Source organism: Mytilus trossulus, chromosome 14 (genome assembly GCF_036588685.1).
Source record: "Mytilus trossulus isolate FHL-02 chromosome 14, PNRI_Mtr1.1.1.hap1, whole genome shotgun sequence".
NCBI lineage: Eukaryota > Metazoa > Mollusca > Bivalvia > Mytilida > Mytilidae > Mytilus > Mytilus trossulus.
Window position 1 is genome coordinate 20,369,079 of NC_086386.1, and position 22,682 is coordinate 20,391,760.

General features: G+C 31.2%; 1 protein-coding gene and 1 long non-coding RNA gene across 5 annotated transcripts in view; both read right to left on the reverse strand.

The window, feature by feature from the left end:
• Nucleotides 1-637: 637 nt before the first annotated feature.
• Nucleotides 638-1,817, reverse strand: LOC134696660 (uncharacterized). The gene is made up of 3 exons (XR_010102983.1): nt 1,719-1,817; nt 1,383-1,447; nt 638-698 (listed from the first exon to the last, which is right to left on the reverse strand). It is a non-coding gene; the product is annotated as an uncharacterized LOC134696660 (long non-coding RNA).
• Nucleotides 1,818-14,136: 12,319 nt separating this feature from the next.
• Nucleotides 14,137-22,682, reverse strand: part of LOC134696479 (glycine receptor subunit alpha-2-like) — a 29,704-nt gene continuing 21,158 nt past the window's right edge. For all 4 annotated transcript variants that reach the window (XM_063558315.1, XM_063558314.1, XM_063558316.1 and 1 more), the window contains 5 exons: nt 21,260-21,486; nt 19,732-19,814; nt 16,409-16,540; nt 15,198-15,571; nt 14,137-14,605 (listed from right to left, as the gene is read on the reverse strand). In XM_063558315.1, coding sequence (XP_063414385.1) covers nt 14,399-14,605; nt 15,198-15,571; nt 16,409-16,540; nt 19,732-19,814; nt 21,260-21,486 — 1,023 coding nt within the window. In that variant the 3' untranslated portion in view covers nt 14,137-14,398. The remainder of the gene's footprint in view (nt 14,606-15,197; nt 15,572-16,408; nt 16,541-19,731; nt 19,815-21,259; nt 21,487-22,682) is intronic.

Genomic DNA, 22,682 nt, shown 5'->3' on the forward strand with positions numbered 1-22,682 from the left:
TGGTACAGGCATTTTCAAATGTAGAACGTCATTAATATATCTGTAAGTTAATTGAAATATTTGTATAATCGAGAAATGTGTTTTTCTCTTAATCTTTGAGGTAACATTTTGTTCATTTTACAATGTTCATGATACATTTTGAATGAAAACCAAAAAAATTCGAGTAGCAAAATCAACCACATTTGAATACCATGCGCGTCAAAAAGAACTCAATATTTCTGATGAAATAGGAATATTTATTTATTTTAAATCTGTCGTGTAGACATTGATTTAGAAAACAATAAACATTATATAACATCTCAGACGATTGAATGGTTCTTGTGTGTTGTTGACTATGAAACAAAGAAATTTACAATTATTTATAGGAGTCATGTGTCGTTTTAATATTATAATGATTCTATCGAACTAATTAAATGACATTTCTATATATTTAAAAAAAAAAATAATGAAAATATGTGTCGTTTTAATATTATAATGTTTCTAGCAAACTAATTAAATAACATTTCTATATATTTTTCAAAACAAATAATGAAATTAAGTGTCGTTTTAATATTATAATGATTCTATCAAACTAATTAAATGACATTTCTATATATTTTCCAAAATGAATAATGAAAATAAACCACTCACCATTGCCGAATCACTAACGGAGTCTATACCTAGAATGTACAACTGAACAAGTGCTTTAACCGGTTCATCTAGAATATAATTACACAATGAAAAATAAGATGTAAGTTTGAAATAATATCAGTCATGTAATAGTTTATGAAAGGAAACAAAAAAGTAGGATAACGCCTTTTGTTTCGAAGACATTGTTGAAATTTGTTTTTCATTATTATAAAGGATTCATAAAAGCAGTATCTTCAATTTAAAATGCAACTGGAAAGTGAACGAACATAGAATGTTTAATTTAGGAAATGGTTAAGACTCCCTTTAGATAAATAAAACTTATATGCAAGAAATTGTTACAAGTTGGTTAGACATTATTATGCTAAGCAACAAATTATTTTCCTATTTCGGTAACAATATGTGCATTTGTGTATCAATATAAAAAAAGCGGAAATATACCGAACCCCGAAGAAAATTCAAACCGTTTACTAATTACTACTTACGAGTTACAAATGGAAAAAATCGTGAGCGCAAACACATCAAACGATTGGATAACAACTGTCATATTCCTGATACCGTATATGCATAGTCTGATGTAGAAAATAGTGGATTGAACCTTGTTTCATAGCTAGCTCAACCTCTGACTTGTTTGGCAGTCGCAAAAAAATTCCATAGTATTTACAAAAATCATTAAAGACAAAACAAACAGACATAATAGATTAAAATGTCAGTAAAACAGGTGATACATCAGTCAGTATAATGGTATAACTTACCATCGTTAAATGTTGGAGGAATTGTAGAGTCGTAATTTTTAAACAGTTCACGCAAAGTTTCTTCTCTGTAAAAAAAATGTTTGAAAGTGTGAAATTGAAACAAATAAATACACTGTTTAATATCGATTATGCAAGGTTTTATTTTAACAAACTTGTAAGCTTAACTTACATTTTTTTTAAAACTGAATATTTGACGGCTATAAAAAAAAGAACAGAATAAAACGAAAATAGAAAAATGAACTTATTAATATACATATAATAAATATATCTTAGCTTTAAGATTTCATACAAAAAGAGTGAAAAATAAAATTAAATAAAGAGATCAACAAAAATTACCTTGTAAAATTTGAAGTTTCACAATAACACACAATTTGGAATAAGAAAAATATAACTATCATTCTTCTCTGATACAAAGTAAGACCTACAGTCACTTCTTATTTTTACAATGACTGGAAGTAAATACACAGGCTACAATGTATCATAGGTTCTGTTGATCTTTCTTTTGAAATGGTCTTATTACATGACAAAAATACAAAAATGTGCACCTGCACCCAGGTAGGCAACAATAAATTATGATAATATGCAATCGTTATTTTATCATTAGATGTACTTAACATGGTAAATTGAAGTTTTAACAGGAAGCTTAATCTGACACAGGTACAAATAATGTAGCACATCGTCACCTATACATGCTGAGATCATCGTTTAATGTCTATTAAATCAAATTTGAGAAATAGCCATGATTGAATAAAAACGATTACCATTTCAACATGCTAATATAAAGTAAAGCTTAAATCAAATTTTAACCTATTTCGTGATTTTTGATAAATATGAGAAATTTATATTGTGACTCCTTAAAGAGATATTCATTTTACTTAATCGAAAAAGTAAAATTGCTAATATTAAAAATAAATTTCAAAACAAAATTGAAGTTTAAATTTTGGTTCATCAACAGCTAGGCGGTAACTTGAAATAAATAAACCGAACAATATAAATGCATCTAGTAGGTGCAAAAACTGAAATTATGTAAAGATCAAACAATTCGTAATGGCTGACATAACACTTTTGATGTGAAAATTGCATAACCTCGCTGAAGTAGTGTTTGAATTTAAATATTTCGTTGTAAGTGCAATCACATTAAGGATGTTCACCTCTTAGGAGCCAAACTAAACTTTACCTGATTTTTTGGTATATATGACTGTAGAAAAAAAATATGGAGAAACACTCGTATGGTGGTGTACTTTTTTTTTGCTTTATCCCTTTGAACGTACCCAATTCTAACGATTTTCCCATCATACATCAATTGTTGAGCTATTATCGTGAAAAAAATCACGGTTCCAGAATAAAACTTTTTTTCATACTTTTTATAAAGATGAAGTGGACCAATATGAACACATTTAACTTAACAATCGTTAATATAATAAAGTTTTATATAATATTGAGATGCTTTTTTGTGTCAATTTTACTTTGCTGTCAATCTTGTAAATTTGTGATTTTTCTCTGTTTTAAGATCAAAATGCATATTAATTTAAATTCTTAGCTTTAATGATTAAAAATACATATTTTAGAAAAAGGAGATATGGGACGTGCATGTGTCTGGTAAAATAAATTTTAGTATCCCTTACCCATTTTTTAAAATAATTGGCTAAATAGACTGGAATCCCGCTATATATAATCTTTTTCCATAAATATTAAAATATAAAATATGTAATATGAACATTTATCTATACAGACGAACCAGTCTTTTGGCTAAAGAGACTAACATGATTGGTACTTGTAATAAAATTTGAAAAAAATATTACTCAAAAACTACTTATTTTAAATACACATTTTTTTTTCACAGAGATAAGATTGATTATGATATTTATTAAATTAATTGCTATTTTCAACTTGTATCACATGTTTTGGAAATAATTTCGGAACGAGATTTTAACGAGACTGAAACGGCAGTAGAATACATCCTTACTTACATGTCGAAACAACAACACCGGAATACAAAGGATCTGCAAATCAATATCCCAACATTGGAAAGTTGCAAAGTAAAAAGCTGAAACTAGGTTGCTTGTAACAATTCACAGTTTTGATAAGACGCTTATTACACGGTAATTATATGTAAATAACGAATTGGCATACAAGATACAGTTTTGGTATTGAAAAGTATATTACCAATATTTTACACAAAATTTCGTGTAGTATTCATTGTCACATGGTACTTTAGTAAAATGTATGAGTTGTTCTTGTTTCTCAAACAATGATATAAACAAATAATATCAAATGATATTTTCAAATCGATTTATATCTTTAAATTGTCTTTATAAATCATACAAAAGTTTCTGAAAGAGTAGGTAGAGATTTTAATTATAAGTCGGAAAGTTTATGTCATTTTAAACTTTTAGATATTTTTTTTTATATTTTTTGGCTTTTTACCTCCGATTAAAAGAGGGACGAAAGATACCAAAGGGACAGTCAAACTCATAAATCTAAAACAAACTGACAACGCCATGGCTAAAAATGAAAAAGACAAACAGAAAAACAATAGTACACATGACACAACATAGAAAACTAAAGAATAAACACCACGAACCCCACCAAAAACTAGGGGTGATCTCAGGTGCTCCGGAAGGGTAAGCAGATCCTGCTCCACATGCGGCACCCGGTAAATAGTCTAATTCGGTAGGTCAAATTCATGAAAGGGAAGGTGATTGTAGTAAGGAACATATCCGATATCATTTGTGAAATGGTTATTCCATAACGGTCAACCAACTCGTGATGGCGTCCGTAAAATTTACGAAGGGATGATTTCAACTTCACCATTTGGAACTCTTGATTTAATAGCTTCCTTGTGAGCAGTAACCCTCTATCAAGAAAATCATGATAGGAAATGCAAGCACGGGAATATCGTATCAATTGAGAGATATACACCCCGTATGCAGCTAAAATATGAAGTACCAGTTTTTACATTCAAATATTATAAACAAGATGATTTCCATAACATAAAACAGAAGTACATTGTTTATGAGCTTTATGTATGGTAATACTTTTATTGTACATGTTGTATGATCTTGTATGCATTTCCTTGGTTAAAGATTGGAAGTTATGATTTAAATTAAGTTATACGGATAATCAAGTCTTCCATTGTTATCTTATAGTTCGTTTCTGTGTGTGTTGCATTTTGGTGTTTCTGTTATTTCGTTGTTCTCCTCTTATATTTGACGTGTTTCCTTCAAGCTTAGTTTGTAATCCGGATTTGTTTTTTCTTAATCGATTTTTGAACTTTAAACAGCGATATACTACTGTTGTCTTTATTTTGAACTATAACTAACTTTACACATATCGTTTTGTAATTCTGAAGACCACGCCTAAGTTTGAAAGTAGTCACACCGGCTTCTATTGTCTGATAACTAAAATCTTTTTCGGCGGTTATCTATAAATATATATCCTCATTTCGGAAAGTTAACACAATGAAGAACACAAAATCGTCAGGTGTTGATAAAGAGTTTTGCAGACAACGTACAGTTGATATAGCAGAATATGTTTTCCTATATTCAGACAAATCATCAATACTCTCATAGCTCGTCGGGAAAAAATGATGCAACATCTATTTTGATGTAATCCCATTTTTAAAAGCTTTGATACTCGATATACAATGCATGGTAAAAGTGTGTATGCCTAACATCTACATTCCAAATTAACAGTGCACGGTTCATTCTGATGACAGCGAGAAACCAAACCACAACACAAATTAGAATATTACAGTGGGATCAACATGTGTACTTATATTATTCCAATAGTTATAAAATATAACGGAAAGTGTTGCAGAAGCTACGATCCAATTGCGTATCGGATTGACAATGTTGTGATGTTGGCGAACAATTATAACAATTACTTAATTATGTGTGATCATACTCTGATAGATGTAAGGAGTATCGAACAATATTGAGAATACAAGAAAGTGAAAGCATTCGTAAAAAACATCGATATTTTTAGCGATGTTTTGAATTTGCATTTAGGTACATAACGTTATCATATATTTAGTGGGCTGCCTTACGACTTTATCAAATGAATATACTGTTTTGAGTTAATGGCTGTGTAAGAATTAAAAAAAGATTATGTATGTAGCTGCTCGAATATGCTTTAAGTGGAAAGACAATTAGATATAAACTTGCAAGCAAGATGAGATACAGTAACTCCAATATAATAAGCTGCAATTAAGGAGATACAAAAGTTTTTGGAGGATCTTGCATTTCAAAATTTGTAGCCAAAATAATTAGAGGCTCTAAAGAGCCTGTGTCGATCACCTTGGTCTATGTGAATATTAAACAAAGGATGCAGACGGATTCATGACAAAATTGTGTTTTGGTGATGGTGATGTGTTTGTAAATCTTACTTTACTGAACATTCTTGCTGCTTACAATTATCTGTATCTATAGTGAACTTGGCCCAGTTAAGTTTCAGTGGAAAATGTTAGTAAACATTTACAAATTTTATGAAAATTGTTAAACATTGACTATAAAGGACAATTACTCCTTAAGGGGGTCAATTGACCATTTTGGTCATGTTGACTTATTTTTAGGTCTTACTTTGTTGTACATTATTGCTGTTTACAGTTTATCTCTATCTTTAATAATATTCAAGATAATAACCAAAATCAGCAAAGTTTCCTTCAAATTACCAATTCAGGAGCAGCAACCCAACAATGGGTTGTACGATTCATCCGAAAATTTCAGGGCAGATAGATGTTGACCTGAAAAACAATTTTAACCATGTCAGATTTGCTCTAAATGCTTTGGTTTTTGAGTTATAAGCCAAAAACTGCATTTAACCCCTATGTTCTTTGTTTTAGCCATGGCGGCCATATTGGTTGGTCGGCCGGGTCAACGGACCATTTATTTAACTAGATACCCCAATGATGATTTTGGCCAATTTGGTGTAATTTGGCCAAGTAGTTTCAGAGGAGAAGATTTTTGTAAAAGATTACCAAGATTACGAAAATGATTAAGAATTCACTATAAAGGGCAATAACTCATAAAGGGGTTAACTGACCTTTTCAGTCATGTTGACTTATTTTTAAATCTTACTTTGCTGAACATTATTGCTGTTTACAGTTTATCTCTTTCTATAATAATATTCAAGATAACAGCCAAAAACAGCAAAATTTCCTTTAAATTACCAATTCAGGGGCAGCAACCCAACAATGGGTTGTCCGATTCATCTGAAAATTTCAGGGCAGATAGATCTTGACCTGATAAATTTTGTGTTATAAGCCAAAAACTGCATTTTACCCCTATGTTCTATTTTTAACCATGGCGGCCATTTTTGTTGGTTGGTCACCGAACACATTTCTTAAACCAGATATTCCAATGATGATTGTGGCCAAGTTTGGTTTAAATCGGCTCAGTAGTTTCAGAGGAAAAGATTTTTGTAAAAGCTAACGACGACGGACGCAGGACGGACGCCGGATGCAAAGTGATGAGAAAAGATCACTTGGCCCTTCGGGCAAGGTGAGCTAAAAATAAAAAGGAAAACATGTTATGCTGACATGATTTGTCATTGATATGGTTATATTTATAAATTTACTGTTTACAATTTTTTGAATGTTTTGAAATACTAAGGCTTTCCACCTCAGGCATAGATTAACTTAGCTGTATTTGGCAAAACCTGTCGGAATTTTGGTTCTCAATGCTCTTCAACTTCGTACTTTATTTGGCATTTTAAACTTTTTTGGATTCGAGCGTCACTGATGAGTCTTTTGTAGACGAAACGCGCGTCTGGCTTATATACTAAATTTAGTCCTTGTAGCTATGATGAGTTTATTTGCAGCATAGTTTATCCTATTGTTGAAAGTTTGTTTGTGTTTCTGAATGGGAAAATCTTTACATGTTTACATGTATACAGGTATAAACATTGTTACACATAAATTTGATACGTAGTGTTGATGTATATTTTGTTTAAGCGAAAAAAAAGACCTAGTAATGAGTTAAACCGAGTCCAATATAGAAAAACAACCAATTTTATACCACTGTAAAATAGTATAATATGCATGAAGTCATCATGAGTAATTTGGTGTTTAACGTTAAATCGAAATGTGTCACTGTGTCATTCTTTGCGTAAAAAAACTGCCAAATGCCTTTAATTGTTTTGAGAGATATGCTTAATTTGTATTTACCCAATAACCAAAAATCACCAAACATACAAGCGTCATAATTGTACATGTAAGACGAGTTGTGTGTTTACAAAAGACTCATTAGTGACGTTCGAACAAAAAAGACTAAAAAACCAAATCAGATACGAATTCAAAGAGCATTGATGACCCCACAGTATTAAAGTTTTGTCAAAAAATTATACATTCCGGGAAAAGAAGTTAATATAATTCAATGATTTCATTAAAACTTTGAATTCTGAACCATCTTCCACACTGACTACATTTTAAGGTTTCGTTCTTTGGAAAAGAAGTAATTTTAGTTAATTCAAACTTTTACTTATATGCGACAAAGCTTAGCGAAGGTAGTGCGATGTAATCAATCAAACAAACTTTATTAGATTAACTCTCTAAGAAACGATCGTTTTCATTGGTCAATTCAAACCTTCGACCTCACACCTGCGAAAATAGAACACACGTACTACGACGTTGAATGGACTGAATAATATTATCACGTAGCTGGTCAAGGTCGTTTAAAGCTTCCATCATCGTATTCGCATACTTGATGCCAATCTCAATTCTAGCTTTTATAATAACATTATAGGTTCCAATTTTCCTGCACCTGATGCGCATTTCGACAATACATGTCTCTTCAGTGATGCTCGTGGCCAAAATATTTGAAATCCAAAGCTTATATAAAAGATGAAGACCTATGATTCAAAAGGTCCAAAAAGTATAGCTAAAGGAATCAGAAATTCATAAGTTTCTGCAATTGGTAGTTAAGTTTAAACTTTATAATCTTAACAGTTTTCATATCTAAATATTCAATTAAAATGTCTCCTCTAGATCAAGGCACATCATCAAAAGTTCAATGCAGGATAAAAAAAAAATCAATTCACATACTTTTTTCATTGACTCCCCCAAGTTGCTCATCCTGCCTTTTCTTTTACTCAAAGGACTCGATGAATTAACGTTGTGCTTGAAAAAAATGAAACCGCACTATACTACAAACACTTTTCATATTATTTGCCAAGTATGAGATATTCGACATTGGACAGTGATTTTTTTTTTCTGATTCCGTTTACTTGAAGAAAAAAAACCCACTGAAATTGTAATTAAATTCATAACATGTTACCAACCATGATTTGTTTAGAAAAAGCGGAGATGGCCAAGCATGGCACAGAGGATGATTAAATGTTGTTTATAATTTCCAACGATAAACTTCATGAAGTTTTGCTATTCTCGGTTGAAAAACGAACGTAAATCATATATTGTAAATATTAGACCGTTGGTTTTCCCGTTTGGATGGTTTTACACTAGTAATTTTTGGGCCCTTTATAGCTTGTTGTTCAGTGTGAGCCAATGATCCGTGTTAAAGGTTGTACATTGACCTATAATGGTTTACTTTTATACATTGTTATTTGGATGGATAGTTGTCTCATTGGCACTCACATCACATCTTCCTATATCTATGTTAATACAAAACAAACAGTTTTAAAAAAAAGTGTCACAGTATACGGCTTTCAATAATAAGTAATGCCAATAGTGCATAAGTCCGCTATGAAAGGCACCGAAATGACAATGTAAAAGAAATCAAACGAGAATTATTCCTTATAAACTACGACATTTGTCACAAGTATTAATTTATTACTTAGTTCCACACATGCAAAAGAAGTAATCTTCGCAGAAGTAACATTTCAATTTATTACAACAACATGCCTTCACTGAATTCATCCAGGTGCACAACTGATACGATTAAAGTTATTTTGTTTCTAAATTTAGGGGACAATTTTCTCAATTTATGGTACGCTTATAGCTACTGTGTGTATGTTTTATAGCATGAAAATAAAAAAAGAGAAATGTCAGTGCAACTCATCATTTATTATTGTAATGGATCAGTATTATGAGATACTTATTATAAGTGACTACGACATTGTTAGGATTATAACCTATCATCAGTATGAAAGAAATTACAAGTGGTTCATATATTCATCCGTATAAAAGCCGCACTTGTATTTTCTTTTATCCATTCTTATATTTCTCATCATGCCGGGTACAAGATAATTGAGTTGCTGCATGCATAAAGAACTTAAAATATTACTTAATACCAAATATCAAATATTTCGACCCCACTATTTGAAGTTAACAAAACATTTATTAAACTCTTTTGACAAAAGGTTTATAAACTATACAAATCATTATTTTTACGTTCGTAGTAACATAGTTAATTCAATTGTCGGTCACCTGTGTCAATTCACATGCATACTGACTACATTGCTGTTGTATTTGAATCTTTCGGCCAATGAAATGAGACGTTAAAAGTTGTTTGTTTATGATAAGCAAGAATGTAATCAATGAACTATCGAACACTAAACTTCATTGCATATCACTGTATCTCATAGACATAATGTTACCAATGTCGGTCAAATGGTGATAGCAATTCGACACATATAAAGGCGTAATTTGAAAAGATCTTGATAAAGAAGACGGTATACTTATTGAGAATACATTATTGGCCTTTTTTTAAATTCCTAGAAATGACAAAAACTTTTTTGAAAGAATTGATAACTTCTTTCAGCATGGCATAGTCGATTTGAACTTCTAGCAAACCCCCTTTCTGAAGAAGTTTGATATCTAAATACACACTAGAGAGTTGTCAAGATTTCTACAAGTGATAGGAAAATGACTGTCATATGCAAGGGTCGAAATAAGTGCTGGTCCGGTGGTCCGGGACCAGTAGAATGTGCGTCGGACAGGTAGATTTTGTCAGCTGGTGATCCAATCATTTAGATTTGGTAATCATTATTAAAATAATAAATATCACAAATTCACCGAAATGGTGATCGAAAAGCAAAGAAACTAATGGCAGTTACCGGAAAATTATGAACTAAAGGTTTTTTTTTTTTGTGTGTTTTCTTTTCCCCATTTTTATTCCCAATTGTATGGTTATTAAGATTGAGTACCATCCATATACAAAGCCTCAAAACGTCAAAATGTTAAATAATCCAAACAAGAAAACTAACGGCCTGATTTAGGTACAAACAACTCACATGCCAAAAAACGTTCTCATGTGTGTCTTATTTAAACTATTAACTGAGTTGTTTCTAATTGACGAAAACAACCTTACTATACATTTGCCTCTGAAGACAAATAATTTACACTTTTTTGTGAACTATCAAGTCCTGTATGTTGCGTATTTATCAGATATATTATTTTCCTGGTAACCATCTTTACACAAAAATGGTGGAAACGGTAAACATAACAACGATCACAGCAACAATCGGTTGCTATACATTTTAGGCTTGTAATGTGAACAATAGTTTTGATTAAGATTTAGATGAAAATGTTGTGAGAGCTGATAAAGACAAATACAAGTGAACACTCGATATAACATCAACATTAGTATGTTGGATACACTTCAAAATGAGACCAGTTTTGAAGACGAGAAAGTGACAATGAATGATATTCGTCGGACGATGGAAGCGATTGTCAATATAACAGATAAAATCAAAAAGGTGTATTACATCGTTATGTACCACGATGTTCCGAAAGTTGTTTTCCAATGTGCTACAATAGGAGCTACTACGAACGTTTATGAATTTCTTCTAAACAATTGTGGTGAGTTTTAAATAGTTTCCGTAAGGAGCTGCTGAAGTATGATTCAAATGAAAATTTGATTAAAGAATGAAGTTGAAAAGTAGATCAGAAACGTAACAGCATCAGGCTTTACTGCAGAGAAACGTTCGAGGTAGATTCAAAGTTCTATTTAATGTATGAATTCATTTTTACATGTAGGAGGATCAGACATTTTAACATTTGAAGCCAGCAGGAAGGGAAAATTTCTACGAGTAAACAAGTCATTTTTATTAGTGTTTATCATCGTTGTAACTTTGTTGATGTCACGTAATTTGCGACCATAAACATATTTTTTGTTGTAATGTTATCAATTTTTAATCATTTTAAGATCAAATGTTAATGCGGATGTTTACATGATTAACGCATTCATGTCTATAGGGTCCATATAGTGTAAGCATTAACGATATTGATTTATATATGATTACACCATACGACTAATAAAGAGGTAGTGTGTCACTACACCGATATAAATGTAACGCCCTGATAATACTTCAGACATTGAACATCAATTTCTGTAAAAGGAGAAAACTCACTTTTGAAATTCATTTGTAAGGCATTTTACGTTTGTCACGTACATGTCTGAATGGGTTACATTTTTTAAATTTAGCTGTTTCTCAAACCACGCTTCTTTTGGGGAGAGTTAGAATATTCATAGAAAATTATTTTGTTTACATACTGGTTCCCAGTTATGATCTCATAAAGACATAACTTAAGAATGTTACCAGTAAATATACATGACTGTGCATATTGTTTACATTGAAATCTGTTGTAACCTTTTATTCGAAGAAGGGGTAGTTAAGAATATTAGTGTTAGTTTAAACTGTGAGAAAATCAGGGCATGTAAACGTTGAAAATATGCCGCACAGCCCTATGTTTTGACCTTTGAAAAAAAAAATTTACTGCATATAAACTTTCAATTCTAGGATAAGATTGTATTCAAAACTTCATAGTAAAAGTGGTACAGTTATGGCCGTAAAAGGAGTTTATATGGGAAATAGCATTGTAAATATTTACAGAAATGAAACCTATAAAGGTATTTGACATACAGACTGATAAAAATGTATTTATACATTTCAAAAAGGTAATGTTTTGTATCAACAAATGATCTATATCGTGTCTGTGTTCTTCAAAACAAATAACACTGTCTCATTTGTCCCATGATAATGTAATTGCGTTGATCGCAGGAAGTCGTCAGCTTTATCCCGACTGAGTAAAACAAATGAAATGACAATGGCTGGTTTTCCGCTAAACGAGTGTTCCGGCTGGTGTTAGGATTAATCCAGAAATTTGCCATCGACACACGAAATTTATAAAATGCTATTTCATTTACTGTTTTCGATAATCTTATGCATGTTTATAACAAAATATTTTTGCATTATTTCATTTCCGCTTTTAAACACTGTAAACGATACTTGTCATGCGTTAGTTCAATTATCTTCTGATTAAATTATGTTTGGAACAGCTTTAATGTATAGTTCAGCAGTCCAATAGTAATCTATAGTCATGTTTGTCTTGCTTATCATACTTAACATAAGATGCTCATATGGTGAAAAAAAATGGTATGCGAATTAAATCTCGTACGTTTCGAAGTCAATGCGATTCCATCAGTTTGATTTTGTTGCCTTCATTTTCCTGTTTGACTGTTTTATGAAACAAGAGCATCGGTAAAGTACTGTTGCCTCAATTTGTACTCTAAGTACTCAAAGGCAAAATCATGACAAAAGGACATTGAAAATTGCATGTTTTTAATAAAAATAATATACGTCAAATTACAAAAACGTTTTGGCAAGTTCAAAATGTAACGTACATGTGTATAATCATTATATACTTATTCTGTAAACAATACAGATAATTTTTTTTTTTTCAAACTTTGCGTTGTAACTGTAATTTGATTTTATTAAGAGCACCACACTGCATAGCATTGATTTGCAATTCTGCAAGTCTGTTTTATGAAACCACTATGTGACGGCCACAGTGTTATTGATCCTCTTTTTTTGTGTTAATTGTATAATTTTGTTGTCACCAGGAATTCGTTTTTCAAAATTTTGAATTAAGATCTGAATGAAGCCTATGTCTTCTTGAAATTCTTTTTTCCAAGGTACAGTCACGTAACCTTTATTTGCACTGAGTGACCTTAATAATGCCAGAAACTTACAAATATATATCATTGCAGGATATTCAGTAAATGACATAAAATGGCATAAAATAATTTTCTATGATTTTACAATATGCCTAGGGGGTTAAGGCATTTGAACTTTAAATTTGGTTGGAAATGCATAAAATATTCATCACACTCAACAAATTGAAAATAAGTGTCTAAAAAACCGGATAAAAATCATTTTTGAACAGCATTTGTAAGGCATTATACGTTTGTCACATATACATGGTATTCGAGATAAATCGTTTGGACAAATAACATAAAGATAATGTTTGTTATGGTTAAAGTAAGACAACTCACATTTGCTAAAATTTCGTGTTTCTGTATAAACTTTTAAGTACATATGTCTTAAACGTACAAATTGTTGTTAAATATACAGCTAGGAGTCATCGTAAACAAATTGTTTTGCAATATTATAAATTTGTTATCATTTGTTTAAACATCAATCAATACAAACTTTGTTTTTGAATAATTTATGCAAGTGATGTGAGGTTCTTGAAAGTGCTATTCAACAATGTCTACATTTATTGTAATTAACTTAAAAATTAAAAAAAAGATGTGGTATATTAACCAATGAGAAACTCTCGACCAAAGATCAAAATGACATAGAATGTCACCGTACGGCCTTCAACAAGAGCAAGAATTCATTGGTAGTACAAATCTACATGAATTGCAACGCAGAATCTCAACTAATATTGAAATGAATAACTGAATAATTGATCAAGTTTTTGATAATCGAACATACCGCTAAATTTATATTTATAAAAGAAAATAAGCGTTTTGAGAATAACAAGTTTTAAGATTTATAGAATTGATGGATATTCAAATACGTTTCGTGGGGCTTGTAAAGTAATAATAGCAATATATTGCACTAACACTTCAGACAGTCAAAGCATGTGTAAGGATGTAACAGTCAAACATAGCACCCGGTAAATATCATTTCATCGGTGTTCATACAATACTTCCTTATAATTTACACGTGAGTACAAATATAGCTTAAAAGTATGATTATGAAACATGTTGACAATACCAATTACATGCACCATCAAATGATTATGAAAAAAAAATGTCAATATGAATTTGTCATACTTTTGAATCCACTGGTTCCCACAACAGATATATACACCAGTATGTTACATTAAAGGCAACGAATGCTAAGGGAAACAAGATTCGAGCTCCTTTGTCTACCAGTCGAGCTTTGTCACGGTCTGTTGATGTTTCAAAACAAAAGCAACAAGTTTCTTTTTTCGTATCAGAACAATCTGTGTGTGTAGAAGAAGAACGCGAGCGCTACAAAAAAAAAAAGAAACATTAGTATGGCGTTCATTATCACTGAACTAGTATATATTTGTTTAGGGGCCAGCTGAAGGACGCCTCCGGGTGCGGAAATTTCTCGTCACATTGAAGACCTGTTGGTGACCTTCTGCTGTTGTTTTTTTATTTGGTCGGGTTGTTGTCTCTTTGACACATTCCCCTTTTCCATTCTCAATTTTATTTTTTATACTATTAATCTGAGATGTTTTTTTTTTATTAATTTGTTATCGGAAAACCTAGATTCAACATTGAAATGTCCATACTAGTTACAAACCTTTGCAAACTTCCATGATTAAATATATTAACCTTGGGTCACCATTTGTACTGTCATGAGCAACATGACGGGCGCCGCAAGTGGAATAGGATTTTCGTACCCTTTAAAAGCAGATAGGTGATCTTTTATTGTTTCTAATGTTACGTTTTTGAACTGTTGTTTGTTTTTTTGTCTTAAGTTTATTTTCGATTATGAGTTTAATGTCCGTTCTAAATCTTTGCCTCTTTTCTTTTAATGAATTAATTAATCTCAAGAGTAAAGTTGGCAGTGCAGATGAGAAAGAATTTTACGTACCGGTTTTGGATTACCATTTTGCACCTCATGTAAGTATGTAGTTTGTCGTCTTTGTTGCACTCGTGCAAGAACATTTACCCATGCAAATTCAATCAAAGCGGCAAACACAAAAAACAAACACATAGCCATCCAAACATCTATTGCCTTTATATAAGAAACTTTTGGTAAGTTTGCACGTGCACCGGAACTCTGTGTTGTCATGGTGAGAACGGTTAATAAGCCGAGCGATATTCTGGCTGGTGTTGCGTCAATGTTGAGCCAAAATGATACCCATGATAGACAAACTATGAGAGCACTTGGTATATAAATCTGAATAAGATGGTAACCATAGCTACGACTTAAATGGATGTTCATCCCTATGCAAGTATACGTTACTGAAAGAAGAACAAACATATGAAAAGTTAACATCATGAAAAAATAATGTTTCTTTTCTATGATCGATGATTATGTAATATATCGCACACTGTTGATATTACTGCAGAATAGGTAAAAATACCACTTATAAGAATTCATTTGCTAGACATGCTAGAGGTTAGTTATCTTAAATTTGATATAATTGTCATGCCAAACTGTTTGTTACTGTGTATAGCTGGGTCCACACTTTTTGCATATAACAGTTAATTTTGATAAAAAAATCACCGTTTTCGCATATAGTCATTGCTTTAATTCTTTAATCTTTTATCTATATTATTAATTTCCCCCGGTGTAAACAATTTTTATGCATATGTCAGCTGCATTCGACATTGAAACTAAGTATGATTAATATGTAGTCCATGTTGTCTTTAGATACAAGACATGTAATTCATCTTGCTGTACAAAGAATCTCGGATAAGTTTATGTGGTATTATTGCCAATATTGCCAATAAGACCAAATGCCAAAGAAGTTAAGAACAAGAGGTCACCGTACATACGACCTTAAACAATGACCAAAACCCGTTCCGAATAATTTATAAAAGGATCCAAAATGCAAAATTCATTTTCAACAAATTTTGTTTCTATAAAACTTAATTTGGGACATTGATTTCGTTTTCAGTATCTGTGCAGATCGTAGATACTAAATGATAATCTGCGTTTCTGATAAAGGTAGTTGCTTTTTGTCACATATTATGCTAGACATGTACATAGGTACAGCGTATAAATATTTATTTGTAAACAAAATCACCAATGTTGGTAATACATTCAAATAATAAATTTGTATAAACCTTACGTACTGCCGACATATGCTTTATCACACTGAAATGTTTCAATATCACCCAGCAAAAATTCAGGTAATGTCAAATTTTCTTGTCGTTGAACTGGTACTGCATTCCATATTATTTTAAGCAACTCAGTGCTTTGACCGTCTTTAAAATATGAAAAAAATAAATAATAAAATGATTAAAATCATGTTCATTATACGATTAAAATATATTAAATTAGTAAAAAGCAAAACAAAATACATTCGTTTTTTTTCACTGTATTGATTTATCAAATAAAAGTGGTTTTTACCGTATGCTAAAGTAAAAAGGGTAAAAATAAAAGAAGACGAAAATTAGATACATGTTTTTGATCATACGAATGTTTTAAATACTCATATCAGTAAAGTGTGTGAGTTCAGTTTTTCTGATTGGATATTCTCCCTTGTTACATTACAAATATAGACATTATAATGCATAGTTTATGTTCTGAGTAACACTGAGTCTCTAATTTTACTTTTACAAGGAACATTTTGTTTTGCACTCATCCCACACCTTTTTATACCTAAAAAGGGGAAACTGTTTTTTTCATTGCTTAATGTTAAGGTAATGGAGTTCTCAGACTATAAAACTGCTTTAGTACGATTTTGTTATCTGAAAGAGAAACAACGCAATTTGGTTAAATACTGTGAACAGTTATATATGGAATTTTAGGTATATACATTTATTAGTCTGAGAGAATATTCGTTTTTGTAAGCAGTCATAACTGATTTGGGATAAACATTGTTGTCGAACGCCATACTCATGATATGCAATAAAACAAAAACAAAACAAAATCAAAACAAAAAGAAAATTAAACGAACAAAACAAAATGTTACACGATACCAGTTTTAATGCCGTATTGACGATCGCCCCTAAGACGGCTAATATTCCATCGGCTATTTTTAGAGCTAAATTTTGGGGGGTCTTAACTTCACCTCAGTTTAAAAAATGTTGTCTGGGAAACACGTTTCATTTACTAGTTTTTATTGTCTTTGAACTTGCTTTCAGTAACTGCGAGTACTCGTAGGTGGGTTGTCTATAGTCTATTTGTTAGTTGTGTATTGTGTTTTGTGTCGATCTGACGAGTCAAACCTACCTTAACTTTGTTTTATTTTGTGTTGTTTACCGCTGTCCCCGGTTACGATAGGGCTTAATTCTCACAAATTTGTTGTGTGTCGCAGTCTATTATACTTGTTGTACGTGTAAATTGATTTATACTTAAATATGGCTTTGTTTTCTTGTTTGCCGGGACCTTTAATTGCTATTATACTGTATGGACTATGTTCAATGTTGAAGGTTGAAGGCTGTTTACGCCTACGCTATAAAAGTTAAAAATAGTAGCCTCATTGACATTCTTGTCAGATATTCTGATTTTTATATTTTCTGATGGTTAAAGTAGAATTCAGTCATTGGTAATATAAAAAGTATTAACCACAAATCTGATTACAAACATACATAAAACACTTGGCAAGTCAAATATTTTCATCTGTTATCATATCAATTTTATTTATTTTTCTATATTTTCTATATTGTAAATTACCAATCTAGAGCTGATTATTGATTGATTGTCAATTTAAGATATTTCATGTTTCCAAAAGCATGCTTGGAAAGTGGGGTTTTCAATCACCAAAACTTCGTTGTTGCTCGGAAGTTTGTAGCTACTTATGGTTGTGTTCTCTTATACATTTTCGTATCACAATTTTTTACCAAGGTCAAAGTGTTATGAGACACTTTAAGTAAAGAGATAAACTAATCGTATGCTCATTTTCGAAGGGCCCCGCAATATTAAGTAATCCACTAAAATGGACATGCCATCGGACAAGCGTTCTATGCTCTTCAACTTTGTATTTGTTTGGCTATATAACTATTTTGATATGAGCGTCACTGATGAGTCTTATGTAGACGAAACGCGCGTCTGGCGTACAAAATTATAATCCTGGTACCTTTTGATAACTATACGATAGGTCCTAACTTATAAGCGATAATGATTTTCTCCAAGATTTTTTACCTTAGTCAAATTTGCTTTGTTCCAATGTTACCACAATTGCAATTCAAGAACAAAATTCCATATAAGTGATTGAACCAAACTACAGTGAGAAGGAATATTTTATTTGTCAGATATTGAAAGCTATATAATTTTATACAAGACGTTACAATTTCAGTTATGCTATTATCTATTTTCATCTATTTATTGTCCATCAAACGGCGAATTAGGTTATTGGCTTTGATAATCTGTTAGGTAGTAGTTACTGCGGTCAGATTCTTGTAATTACACAATATAACAATAAGAGTTATCAGTTATATCGACTCTCAATGTATGGTACTGGTTGGCGGTAACAAGTTCCAAAACATTCTTTGTGAAATGAATGTTTTTGAACTTGTTTAGTGGCGGACTTTATCGGCTGCACCAGCACCGATGAACTCGATTTATCACTGTATTATTATTTAATTTAGAACATTAATCCATGTAATCTTTATTTTCACCTCAAACGAAATTTATCATGTTGAATTTGGACATCTGTTGCCAGGGTTCAATTCAGCAGCCCATTATTTCAAAATTTTCATTTCATTTCATTTTAGTTTTATTTGAATTTTGAATTTTATTGATCTATTTTATTTGCATTTAATTTACGGTTGCCCAAATACCCTTTGTTTGTGGGTTGGTAACCGACAGAAGCCATGATCTTACTTCGCCAATAAAATATATTTTGACTTTAATAACATCTTCTTTCTTATGATAAATAAGTAAAAAGCAAAACGAAATACATTCGTTTTTTAAACGGTATTGATGAATCAAATAAAAGTGGTTTTTACCGTATGTTTAAGTAAAAAGGGTAAAAATAAAAGACGACGAAAATTAAAAACATGTTTTTGATCATATGAATGTTTTAAATACCCATATCATTTAAGTTTGTGAGTTCAATTTTCAGATTGGATATTCTCCCTTGTTACATTACAAATAAAGACATTATAATGCATAGTTTATGTTCCGAGTAACACTGAGTCTCTTATTTTACTTTCACAATGAACATTTTGTTTTGCACTCATCCCACACCTTTTTTATATCTAAAAAGGGGAAACTGTTTTTTTCATTGCTTAATTCTAAGGTAATGGAATTCTTTCATATACACTGTTCTATACTTTGGTTGATGCCCTCGTCACCTGGTCCCTAAATACAAATGTACTTCATACTTAACACCGAACTATATAAAAGAAAATAAAACAAATCATTTCTCATTAACGTAATTAACGTTTTGATAATGTTTACATTGCATTGGTTGTTCGTATTAACTAAATAGATGACACACAATACTTACAACTCTCCATGACAAAGAGACATACTTGGGAATCCATCGGATACTTAAGAAGGTTCATCTTACAAGAAAATGTTCCCGATAATCTACAATGAAAATTCATTTAGAGGTGAGTCTTTTTTTTTATCTATTAATTTAAATAGAGACAACTTTAAAAGGCGTCCACAAAAACAGGATATTGAAATGGTTTCAATACAATAAGCTATTTAAAACATAATCAGTGCAGTTGTCAAATTCGATATCACTGTATTGTAAAATCTCGGATTTTTGTTTTAGAAATTCTTCTATATCATAGGGTAATTTTTGAAACATAAATGTAGATCAAGTCGACAGAACGTCATGCCCAACTCGCACTTTACGATTATGTACAGTGACCTGCAAAGTATGGGTCCCAACCCAAACTTGCAATTTATATTCATACATATAATACGAACCTCATATCATAATGAACAAGCGTGCCATAAATTATGTTTAATATTAACACATCTTCATTTTTACCTCCCAGAAACCAAAACTTGATACCAGAAACGGGACAGACTAGTGAACAGAGGGATATAGTAGCATATAAATGGACGGAACAAGAACGGAAGAACATACCGCAACACCTAGCAACTTTACTCTTAAAATGATCATCGAAGCGACAAATGATTTTCTATCTTGCTACGGATTAATTTTTCAATCAAACCTTTGATGGATCGCGTATATTGAAAAGATCACAGAATGTTTTGAAAAGAGACAAGTATTATTTGTCTTTCATAATAAAACTATGTTGCAGTGCAACAGGAAATTAAATGTTACACAATGTTTTTAGATTGCACAATATTTGAATCAACATGATTATGTATGTGTTTGGAAACCTTATTGTGTATGTGTTTCTATATAGTCGATGTTTTCATTATTGTTTTGATTAATGATTTCTTAACCTCCCATTTGCGCCAATAGATTCGGTTCTATTTTACCTAGTGTACGGAATAGGTAACAACTGCAATCTATATAATGCTGAAATAGAATAAACAAAGATTTAACAAGAACTATCTTTAAAAAAGATATCCGACGTATTTAAATTTGAGTATATGTTTAAAAAAAACCCGCGGAAAGCTCACATGCATAGATGCGTTCTAAAAGTCATGTACGTTCGTACAACAAAGTTTACATTAAAAATAATATAATTGTTCAGAATAAACAGCTGTCATGGATACAAAGAGCTATTGGAGAAACAACTATTTTAATAAAAATATAAATATTTGAAAGATTTCGTTTAAATATTTATAGTTTTTCACTTGCTTTCCATTACAATATAATTAACGAGACGTTTTTTTCAAACACAACCAAATCATCCACAATGACAGCATTTTGTCCAATCACAGAAAGGACTTTCGAGCATGCGTATTCTGTTGCCATAGTTAAGCGTCCGTAAGTTCAAAGGGCACAAACCGAAACTATACCGACTACGTCGGAAAAATCAGTCAAAGCACCTTATGTAAATTATATTTCGTATATAAGCACTTTTAAGATCCTTTAAATTCTTTACCTTAAACTATAGAAGATCTTTCCGTTACTATAAATATGCATCAGTTTATTTGGCGTTGTAACATCATGGAAATTAGCTTTCTTTTCGTTCACAATGAATAGATCAGGAATCCATACATCGGCCATAGCTTTTGTATCTAGCTCAAGAGAGGTAACTCCAGGTATAGGGTCATACTTCAGTCGTGTGTCTATCCATCTTTGTCTAAGAAACATCGTCATTGAATAATCCTGTAATAAGAATTGATAATTGTTAGGTTAACTATCTAAAGTTGTGTCTCCTCTTTTCAACATGAAAATCAAAACAGATTTTATTTCAATCTTTACAAATATATTCTTACATTTTCAAATTAAGTCAAACACGCAAAACATTTATAGGCGCTATACAAAGTATAGTTGGTGACTCAGGACCCCAGACCTTGAGGTCATAAAACTTTCAAGCACGAATCAACTCAAGAATCAACCAATCAAAATACTGAATTTTGTGTTTCGAGTACTTATTTTGTACTCGGAGTACTGAGTGAAGTTTTATGACCGAAAGCCCAGGTATTTTGAATAATTATTCAACATCACTAACACAGAAATTCATGTAGCAACAACATTTATATTTTTTAGAAAAAAAATATGAAGCAGAATTCTGTGTGTTTATGATTATTAGACAACTAAAACGTTTTCGCTTTCTTCATATTCACATATTTTAGAAAAATTAATCAATTATAGTATTTCAAAAATAGAAAAAGGGAAAATGCATTTTTTGGATCGATTTTCAGTTATTTGCATTTTTTTGGATCGATTTTCAGTTATTTGCATCGATCAAAAGACGTATGCAAAATTTTACCAAAATCTGTGACATAGCCCATTTACTGTTACTTGATCTTAATAGATTAATGAACTTTATATACTAGGTGGAATTAAAAAAGCTTAATATTAAGTTTACAGCGCCTTATAGTATAGACACCTGCTTATCCTGTATTCTGACCTGTATAGTTTATGTCGAATGCTATTTGTTTTTGTTGCACACTCATTGACGTATATAAACTTTAATAACTTGTATACCACATTTTTTTTTTAATTTAGAAATATAAATGTGTTGCTAGACATCATCATTTAACTCAAATAATACACGAGTTCCTTTGTTTTCTATTACAGACAAAGAAAGATTATGTGAAACCTAGAAATATTTCTTATCTCTGTATATCCTCCTCTTTATATGCTGCATTGAGGTATACTTAGTCTACATAGTTATTGTTGAGTCTATAAATTGGTACTTTTAGAATAGTAATTTCACTCAGTGGTTTGCAAAAAGGTAGGAATAAGGTGAATTTACTACATGAAAAAGAAAAAAAAAACACTACTGATTCATGTCAATATATTATAAATTAAAAAGAAGATGTGGCATGATTGCCAATGAGTCAACTCTTCACAAG